This window comes from Equus quagga, chromosome 16 (genome assembly GCF_021613505.1).
Source record: "Equus quagga isolate Etosha38 chromosome 16, UCLA_HA_Equagga_1.0, whole genome shotgun sequence".
NCBI classification, from domain to species: Eukaryota; Metazoa; Chordata; class Mammalia; order Perissodactyla; family Equidae; genus Equus; species Equus quagga.
This window is the reverse complement of record NC_060282.1, coordinates 81,006,185-81,016,946: the sequence shown is the minus strand read 5'-3', so window position 1 is coordinate 81,016,946 and position 10,762 is coordinate 81,006,185. Positions and strand designations below refer to the sequence as shown.

Sequence of the window (10,762 nt, the reverse complement as noted above, 5' to 3'; positions counted from 1 at the left end):
CCTGCGGGATGCTGCTCCTCAGCCTCCATGAGAGTCAGACCTGCGGGCTGCTCATCAGCCTCCACTGAGACGCTCAGTGCCTTCTGCCAGCCAGTCTCATCCAGCAGTGGTGACTCCTGTGGTGCAACTTACGTAGCCCTTTTGAATACTGGTCGCCCTCTACTGCATAGCCTGTCACATACATTAGCTGTTTTGTTTGTTTTTTTTAAAGATTGGCCTCTGGCTAATATCTGTTGCCAATCCCTTTTTTTCCCCCTTCTTCTACTTCTCCCCAAAGCCCCCCAGTACGTAGCTGTATGCTCTAGTTGTGGGTCCTTCTAGTTCTGCTATGTGGGACGCTGCCTCAGCATGGCTTGATGAGCAGTGCCACCACGTCCACGCCCAGGATCTGAACCGGGGACCCCAGGCTGCTGAAGCAGAGTGCGCAAACTTATCCACTCAGCCATGGGGCCAGCCCACCCCACCCTTTTTTTTTAATTCTTTAGGTTTGAAAATAACCAGGGTCAGTAATTAGGATTTGGGAAAGGAGTCTATTCAAGGAAGTGGATCCTGCCTTTGGTTCATCTTTACTATGTATTTTGAATAAAAATGCAGAATACAATCTAAATTAATATGTAGAAAAATAAATCTTCAGCAAAACAAACTACTGTTAAGGGAAGTTAAATTGTATGCTAGTATTTTCTGTATGTACTTAGCAGTGAAATATGTTACAGATAACATTCCAAGACATCAATTCCATGGTTATAAAAAAAATTTAAGTTAATGAAATTTACAGTGCATACTGAAATGATACAAATGGAAATTTAAATTTCTGTATTAATAAGGAAGCCGTTTGGTATAGCAGCATTAATATCATTCACATCAGATTCCAATTTGTTATACATCTTTGTAATTCAGCAAATGCCCCGATAATGAAAAACAATTTAAAAGTGTTATTTACGTAGGACAAAAATAATGATCTATGTAAAAAAGGGGGGGACCAGATTTTTTATATGCTTATTTCAGACACATAAAATTTTCATGAATTTAAGAGGAATGAAGATATTCAAACACTAACAGAAAATCATTAGACTCATCTGTTTGAGAGTTCAGATGCTTACCTAACTCTTCAATCCATCTGGTTTTATAAAACAAACTTTGAACACAAACAAAAGCAGAAGAGTTCACATTACCTTTTTATATGTTCCTAAGTATCAAATTGCATCAATTTATTATGAATTAAAGAACATCACAGACTTAAAAACAAAAGTACAGAAGTGCCTGATTCTTTTTAGTCCCACAAATGCCTAGCATCCCAAAGTAACATGTAAACAAACCTCTATGCTGTTCGATGAATTCTTTCCAAGCTCTAGAAGAAACTAAATAATATTGGACCTAGGATACGACTTTCATGTAAGTTACGGTTTCATTTATTACTTCGTATTAGTGATATAGCAAAAAGGGAAAATTTTCAACTATTGTATTTATTTAAAACAAACCGACAGGTTCAAGCACCTGTCTCCAGAAAGCCAGCAGCGTTTTTAACAGACTCCACGTAGGATCTGGCCTGAGCCCTTACTACCTCCTAACAGCCGCACAGCCAGGCCCCTCAGGAGACGCTCCGCAGGGGGAGCGTGGAGCAGTGTGCGCCCGCCCCGGGCACAGACAAGGCCACGCACATCCGGACTGCTGTGAGTGAACGGCTGTCGTGTCAGTGCACTCGGACTCTATAGAACTAGAGTCGCTATCATATGCTCGCACAGACGCGCACTGAGTACTTGGGACAAAGTCTCTGGGTGGTTTCAAAATTGAAGGATGATCTTCTTCCTGGTCAGTCACTTCAAGGGAACAATAAATAAAGTAGAAAAGGATGAACTGTTTTGCATATTTCTGTGGAAGAACGGAAAACATTTATACTGTGAGAGGTTCGGAAAATTCACTGTACAGAATGAACAGCTTATATACACTCTCTGTGCAGTTTTTCTCGGCTGGGGTGTTCACACGCAAGAGCTCCTCCGGGACGAGAAGCCACGTTCACTCTTGTCCAAAGCCCTCGGTCTCTTCTATTGCGAAAAGCAGCTTTTCCTTCAGTTGTTCATAACTCTTGTACGGTGGCAGATCCAAGCGGTTAAAACTGAAAACAAAACAGACGTGTTTTCAATAAAACAAACTCTGTAAAGATTTCTAACACAGCATTTTTCAGACCACATTTGAGGAACTAAATGCACAGTGGAAGTATGTAAAAATTTTGCCAGAAGTATTCTAACAATTCACTACTATCATAGCACTTAAGATTAACATACACAAATTTCTTAAAGCAATCCATTCAAATTTAAGACCTAGTCATAAAAATACTTTAACATTTCCCAGAGAAAACTGGAATTACAAATAATAATTGCAGCAATATGGATAAAGACTGCAATTTTTAAAAGATCTCTAATTTTCTGTTTTTTTGTACCGTTTCTGTTACATTGTGCCAGGAGTCCCCTGATTTCTCTTGGCTTAGAAGAGTCCATTTCTTTCACTCATCACTCACCACTCATCAGTTATTTATTGACGTGCTATTCTATAGCAGGTATTTTTCCAGGAGCCGGTGATACAGTGATGAAAAACTAAAATCCCCATCCTCGTGGAACTTAAATTCTGGGGTGAAGACAGTCAACAAACAAACAGATACTTTTGTCTTTTCAAATAATCTCACCATATGTATAACCTTTTCTAAAAGGACTTGTTTTCAGTCTTGCCAGACTCAAAGAATTCCCTGCTGGGATTAACAGATGAAATATAGAAAATATTGAAATTAAAATATCAGTGTACTATTCTTCAATTTACAAAGGTGGAACAGCAGTGAAGTTTTAAGACACAGCACTGAGTAGGTGAAGAGGATCAGAGTCCAGGGTTTCGGCCCCTCTATCAGTGTCCAGTGTGGCAGCTCTGAGGAAGTCAACCTTTCTGGCTCTTCACCTTCTCCTGTGGAAGGTGCCCTCCTACTGCCCCTGATGCCACCTGCCCTGACCCTACTCCCAGGGAAGAGTCAGGAAACCTGACAATCCAGGGCCTTCTGAACAAGGCCGCCAATCAAAATGCTGCTCCTCTCAGACCACTTCATCCTCCAAATATGAAAGAAGTTCAACGTATTAGCAGCAGCAATTCAGCCGACTGGTTGTCTTCCTAGCCCGCCCCACCTCGTCCAGTCTGAGAGTGGGGTGAAGTCAGGAAAAAAGGCTGCAGTCGAGTCCTACACCAAGACAATCAGCCACTTTCTGGCTCTCCCACGTTTCTTACACAAAGAGCCTCTGTCCAGTTCCGTCCTCCTGTCCACAGAACCTCTCCCATCTCTCCCTGCTGAGCATTCCGCAGCTCCCATCCTCTCATATACACACTTCCCCATCGTCCCTTATCTGGGCCATCAGAATCTCCCGCCTTCGGACCTTGCGGACAAATTTTTTTTATGTTCTCCACAACCTGTCTAGCCTTCTGTCACCACCAGCCTACACGCCTAAGACGACGTGCCAGTGTAACCTTTGCTGCTTCCAGGGACTGGACGGGGTGGGAGCCCCTGCAGCTTACCTAAGGCTCCCCAAGGATGCCACACGCTTTCCTGTCCTATGGCCATGCTCTCACGGCTCTCCTACGGTCTGGAATACCCTTCCCTGCCTATGAAAATATCATTTATTCATCAAGAATCAATCTGAATGCTACAACGTCCTCCAAGAATTCTTGAGCGTATTACGCTGATAAGAATTCCCTCCTCCACAGAGCACCTACTCTACTCTATCATGACCGACTGTTCTTCCACTGGACTCAAAAACCCACGAGGGCAGAGCTACCGCCGTCCTCTCCTGACACTGACCCACTTCGCACACAGTGGACATCTAGGAAGTGCTTAGTTGAACCACGTGAGAGAGAGGGTTACTGGAAACATCCAGAGCAGGGTTCTGCTTTAGGACATGAGGTGTTACGTTTTCTGCTGGTTTACAAAAGGACAGAGAGAGACTAAAATCTCTTCACCTTTTATTGAGTGCCGACTACATGAATAGCAGAATACTGTTTGAAGGTTTAGTTTAGCTTTTGTTTTAGTTCCAGCTTTGCGGCCGATGTGCCGCCTCCACCTCCTTATCAGTAAGAAGGGAAGACAGAGAGCAGCGCACGTCCGCGGACAGGGAGCGGCGAGGAGCCCCCCGAGGGCCGCAGCTCGCCGAGGGAAGCGCTGCAGACGGCGGCCGCGGGACCATGGGAGCTGACCACGGCCGCGCCCCTCTGGACCGCCCGTGTGCACGCAGGCTCTGCCCCAACTCTGAGCCGCGACCTCCCTGAGCCCAATCACACGCCCAGCGCGGCCTCCATCTGTCAGGCCTTTCCGATCCGTCCTCCGAACTCACTCGACGATGTGCAGTCGTCGACAGTCTGAGCAACTCCTCTCCTGCCTTAACGGAAATGCAGCTCGTCTGAGCCCAGCATTTCCCCCGCGGCCCTCGAGCCGCGCAGCCCGACCCGCTCAACCGCAGACCCGCTGCGCAACCGCTGCCCGGCATCCCGAGCCACGCGCCGCCGGGAGAGCCACGCGCCGCCGGGAGAGCCACGCGCCACCGGGAGAGCCACGCGCCGCCGGGAGACCCACGCGCCGCCGGGAGAGCCACGCGCCGCCGGGAGACCCACGGGCCGCCGGGAGACCCACGCGCCGCCGGGAGACGCGGTCCGCGCTCCGCAACTCGCCCACGCGCTCTCTCTCCAGAGGCCTTTCCTTTGTTCACCCTGAGCCAGGGACCTCAACTTCCACTTGGAGAAGATAGAAACCAACGGTCGATAACCATTCGCCCTGCACAAAATCTAGACCCTACCTATAGGTTATACCCGACTTTTCTCCCTCTACTCTTACAACAAAGGAAGTGTTCCTGTTTTCCTCAAAGGCCAATTCCTTAACTAGTACTCAGAACCCCAACCTCATCACCTTTCTGACGGAACTAGCTCCTTTGGTCATGAACTCTTCTCTCCTCTGCCTGGACAACCTCCCCTCCTCGACGGGACTCACCACTTTAACCTAGGCTGGGATTTTCAATGTGGGGGGTCACAGGATCCCTTTTCACAGTTAAAAATATTGAGAACCCCAAAGAGCTTTTGTTTATGTGAATTATATCTGCTGATATTTACTATATTAAAAGTTAAAACTGAGAAACTTAAAAAAAATTCATTTTAAAATAACTTTTTCAAAAAAATGACTATTTTCAAAAACAGTGAAAAAAGTGACCTTATTTTATATTTTGCAAACTGTTTTAATGTCTGCCTTAACAGAAGACATCTGGATTCTGCTACACTATGCTGTTTTGGTTTAAGTGTATGAAAGTCTGTCCCCACACAGAATACAGCTGGAAAACGGAGATGTACTCTGGTCATTTTTTCAGATGACTTGGGGGCGTTATTCTTTGATACCATACAGAAGTTGACAAGGTTAAGTAGTATGGGTCCCGAAATCATATCAAAGAACTTTTTGTACTCCTACGTAAAATCCACTGGTTTATCTTGCACTTTGAATGAAAGCTTTTACCCACACACAGTTCTGTAACATCACCATGCACTGGCCATTTGGAAATATTGGTTCACCAAGTCACAACATTGTGTCCCAATGTGACACAGTTGATTATATAATAGGAAGAAAATCACAATCGTTAATTAAACCCCCAAAATCATCAGAAAAGTCTTGGGAAGCTTGGTGGATACGAGTTTTCCAAATGCTGTCAACAAATGCTATCAGCTGTTTCCCTTGAGGTGACAAGCTGACTTCATTACTTTTCAAGAAAATTTTTACCAAATACCCAAGTCTGAACAAACACAGTTTGTCTGCCAGTCATTCTTCAAGTAAAAACAGTGTCACATGACAAAAGCAAGCTGGTTCAGCTTTTGCCCTCGAGCTTCTCCCAGGGCAACCAGCGCTCTGGTGTGGAGAACGCCGCACGCAGACGCCCGTTCTCTCACACGGGACATCCAAAAGACAGACTCGAGCCTCATGAGTAAGCGCTCCTGCTTCACAAAGAACCCGTCTGCGAGCCAGGCGTTTGTGCTTTAACCTGCGGTGTGCGGTGTGACGGAGCTGAGACAGCGGCTGGGGCCACGGCCCGACTCGTGCTAAGGCACCAGCGGTCTTACCCGCTGTTGCTTTCGCACCACGAGTGCCAACGTCAGCACCATGAGCAGGCAGCCCACAGCTGGTGGAAGCAGAGTCCTGACTCCTGAAAGAGCCACGTGCCCTTACGCCACCCCCTCCTCTGCGGTTCCGTGCCTCACCCCTGCCTCACCCCCGCAACTGTGCCTTCTCTCCTCTGTTGCCAGTGATCGGCCTTGCATCTCAACTTGCTCTTTAAAACTGTTCCAAGGCCTCTACCCGCCTGAGAACGACATGCAAACGCCTTAGAGAAGCCTCCAGGCCTTCACATACGTTAGCCCTGCCCACATTCCCAGACTCTTTTTCTCCCCCCTCTGGATTAACGAAGCTCCATTCACAGCAGCCATCTTTCATTTCTTTGAAAAGCGGCTTCTTTCTTCAGGGTCTTGGGGTGACTGACCTGGACAAACTACGCGCTTCCCGCTTTCTCCCACAGCACGCGAGCACCAAGGTCAAACATCGCGTCTCCCGTGGAAGGCCCCTGGCCGCCCGCCCTGCGAGGGTCGCTCTGGCTGTCCTCGTTCCCCTCGGAGGGCGTCCTAGAACTTGCAGTGCTGGTTTACCTGTCCACCATCTGTGCCCGTCCCCAACGAGCGTGGACTCCACAGAAGGCAGGGAGCCCTTCAGCTTCGTCTCACACGCTCAGGGGGACTCGGCACTTGTTGAACCAATGGATGCGCTTCTCAAGGATTTATGTTAACTGACTAGAAGTCACTCTCAAGTGTCAGTCACAGAACACCGTACTGATCAGTCCGTCGTCAAAATGGAGATCCCAGCATCGTCAATGAATAAGCAGTAATCCCGGGTCTGAATCCTTAAAAAACAGAAGACTCACTCTGGCTCTCACCCTCCTGTTTAGGATTCTCGGACTTACCATGTGTGGCTTCTTGGTAACCAGGTGTCTTTGCCAACTTTTTCAATGCAAAACTTTTGAGGTCCATTACTTCCTAAACCAGGAAAATAAGACAGAATTTATCTGGTCCTTTCAACCTTCTGGTTGTGACAACTAGTTAAGTAAGAGACGATGTCGCACAGGCCCGGGAATGACAGAGCAACCCACAAGGTGAACCGTTCTGCTGGCGCAGCGCCTTGCCGCCGCGGAGGTCCAGCCCGGGACGGCGCCCGCGGGAAGGGGCATCAGTCACCCCACGGAGCAGAGTGCCGGCCACGGCCGTGCGAGCAGACCGTCATTCTGTCCGACCAACGCATCCGTCTGTCTTCCGGCAGAGCCCGCATGGAGCCAGAAGCAGCCTCCTCAGGTCACCCTACTCCACGCCCGGCACAAAGCCCCGTGGCCGCACTCACCCATGAGCTCCGCAAATCCTCCCAGGGGCAGCCGGCAGGTCCCCGTGACAAACTGCAGCAGGCGCATCCGGACCTCATTGTCCGTCTCCTTCACAAACTGCGGAAAACCAAAGGGACTTGAACGTGCGATAAATGCCAAATCATCTTCACAATAACAACAGGAGACAAATTATCCCTAAATCTCTTCAAGAAAATTAAGACTTTATCTTGAAGAATCAAACATTTAACACTGAAATTGGCTCAAAATGCCTGTGACGAAAGTGGCTGTGGCATCCGTCCTTTACTAAGGCCCTCGAGGCACCAAGCCAAGGACCGAACGCGACTTCAGTCACTCCCACGGTGCACGCAGGTGCCACTGTGCTCAGCCCCTCCCAGGGCGAAACGGACGCTGCGAGCGCCCAGTGTCCCCCCAGGCCAGGCCACCAGCAGCCCCCCGGCAGAGGCTGGCCATCGCTGCCAGGCATGGTGCCACATGCCTGCTGGGTACTGAACCCTCACAACTCTGCGAGGAGAGAGGCACTCCACTAATGTCCCCTCTGCACACACGGGGACGCAGAGGCCGAGAGGGGGAGTGACTCGTCCTTCTCCGACTGCTACTAAAGTGGCAGCGGGGACTCCCACGTCAGGCTGGCTCAGTCCAGACCCATTATCCTGACTGAGCCAACAGCCCTCCTCACCCATGAGCTTCCAAAGACAAAGGGACAGTTCCCCACTGCCACCCTTGAGAATTTGTGGTATTTTTTCCCACCAAACACCATTTTCGCAACTTTTTGTGTTCTTCATACTTGAAACCCCAAAGTATGCATTCTTCTAGAAGAATCCAGCTCGCTGACTCACTCTGTTCACAGAGGGCCATAGAGGAGCAAGGCGGGCAACACTGAGTTGAGCTGGTCTGAGAAGCTCAGGGCCGCGCACTTAGGGGCGGTCTGGGCAGAAACGCGTCTTCAACACAGGGCTGCCCCTTCGCTGAGGACAGGGCAGAAGGCCGTGCTGGTCATGAACGTCTCCACACAGAGCTGTGCTGAGCATGGCTCTCATCACGACACGAGAAAGAGCCATGGCCAGGCCTGGCCCAAACTTCACCACTCTCCCTGAAACAAACCCAAGCAGGAAAGAGCTCTTCGTGTGGATTTACGTGAGCCCAGCCTAAGCTCCTCCGGGCCCAGACGGAGACATCCAAACGGCCTGTCAGAGCACGGGGGAGCGAGGAGGCTGGCAAAGGGCCTCAGGGGAAGCTGGCGGACACCTGCATGCAGCTCTCTGTGAGGCAATTCAGATACTTTAGGTGTGAAAAGGGAGTGATGCCCACCTTTCTGTTGGTGTATTAATTTTCTCTAACAGGTAACAGGGACACACAGTATAGAACTCAAAGGCAGGAAGCGGGGACACCGTGAGAGCTACTTCTATGCCCCCCACGCCGCTCCCCCGGACCTGCTGCGGGTCCCTCTCCACCTCCTCCGAGACGGCGCATCCACACACAGCGCATGCTCTGCCTCTACACGACCTGAGTTTCCTTCTAACCAAATACCATCACAGCATGCACACCTTCCTTTTCCCCGAATGCTGCGCTGAAACATACTATCCTCCAATATTTTTGTTAATTTGCATTTTAAAAAGTGCTTCCGAGGTAGAGAATTACAGAATGGATACTGTGTAAGTCACGGACTCAGTCCCCTCCAGATGGGCACGCAGGAGCTTCAGGTCTCAGTTAGTAAGGCACTAGCACGGTGGCAAGTCCCCTGGCACGCGCCGTGTGCATATGTTGAGGGATGTCTGCACGATAAAGGTCTACAAGTGTGCACACTTCATTACAGTACCAAGCAATAAACACAGGACACATGTCCTTACGGAAAGATGAAACTTTTGGAAAATCTTTCTATAATAATACAAAAACCCAGGCTTACTCTTCACCTGAAAGTGAACCAGTTAAGCTTAAGTGAACCCGGAGTTCAGTCACTAAGTGGCTCGACTGAGTCTCAGTCAGCAGGTTTATGTGAAGAGTATCTAAATTCTGAAATAAACACAACAACAAAACAAAATGTCTCCTGAGAAGTGCTTCAAGATCAGCTGCAGCACTTGGATGCCCAGAGACCAGGCTATTCGAGTTTTAAGCCAAAACAGAAACAAAAGGAAGGAAAGAGAGAGGGAGGAGAGAGAGAAATGGAAGAAGACAGCCATCCTTGGAAGTGATCCTCCAGATCACTCCAACTCCTAGCACAGCAGCACCTTCAGAGGAATCGAGCATCTGTACTGACTTTCTCATTAAAAACATGCTTCCTCCGTTATGTCTAGAATTAAGCAGAATGGGTGGAATACTTTGATACCACTAGGGGAAAACTGCTGGATCTACCACTATGACCACTGAACTATTACATAAAGGAGATTCTGTCGTTCATGCCCTCCTGTAGGAAGACGGCCAAAACAAGCAACGGGCAGTCCTTCAGCGTGGGTTCCCACCATTCACTTCTGATGCAGAATTCAAAGACTACGTCCACAAACAGTCTTCATTTAAACTGTCTTTAAACCGCTGTTTCCTTAGAAAATGTTTTCTTTGAATACTGTGTTTTGAAAAAATAAAAGCAAATACCTGCCAAAACCAAATGATCTGCTTGCTGTTTCTTGTATAGTGTCGATACACGGCGTTTCTCTGCCAGTCCGCCAGGTCGACCTCCTGCATGCCACACAGCATCACCTGGGAAGGGAGCACAGGGCCAGGTCACAGTCGGGGCCCAGCAGGAGAACAGCTGGACGGAGACCTGCTCACGCGCAGCTAAGCTTGTGCACACTTACGTCCCAGCCGTGCGCGTGCCAGAAGGACCCCAGGAAGCCAGTCCAACAAAACCTGCGCCAATTTAACTCACAGGATTCTAAGCACTTCATCTTGCCCGTTTATCGAGCTCAAACTGAAAATAACATTCAGAGTAACTATTCTTCCAGAAAAACATTAGCTGTGCTAAAAAGAGTATCTTTTACTATAAATATATCCCCAATTATTGATAAGTTTCAAATATAAATTTCTGGTTCTTTTTAAAAAACATCTATGCTATCTTACCTATTTAAAAGTAAAAATAAACTAATCTCCTGTTATTCATTTATCCAAGTTTTGGGAATAAAATATTCTACATATGTGAAATTTTCAAATAACCCAAGTTAGTTATATATGGGATGAAAATTATTTTGGGCATAATAAAACAGTTAATTTACATACAATAAAATGCACATATTTTAAGCATAGAGTTAAATGAGCTTTGACAGATGTATACACCTGTGTAACCCACCACAATTAAAATGTAGAATACTTCCGTTATGTCTTTTTTT

The 10,762-nt window shown here is 47.9% G+C and overlaps 1 protein-coding gene across 3 annotated transcripts in view; it reads right to left on the bottom strand.

Annotated features, from left to right (window-relative positions):
- Positions 1-733: 733 nt before the first annotated feature.
- WWP1 (WW domain containing E3 ubiquitin protein ligase 1) overlaps positions 734-10,762 on the bottom strand; it is a 105,328-nt gene continuing 95,299 nt past the window's right edge. For all 3 annotated transcript variants that reach the window (XM_046642642.1, XM_046642641.1, XM_046642640.1), the window contains exons 22-25: positions 10,032-10,136; positions 7,445-7,541; positions 7,014-7,086; positions 734-2,113 (exon numbers count right to left, since the gene is read on the bottom strand). In XM_046642642.1, the coding sequence (XP_046498598.1) occupies positions 2,014-2,113; positions 7,014-7,086; positions 7,445-7,541; positions 10,032-10,136 (375 nt within the window). In that variant the 3' untranslated portion in view covers positions 734-2,013. The remainder of the gene's footprint in view (positions 2,114-7,013; positions 7,087-7,444; positions 7,542-10,031; positions 10,137-10,762) is intronic.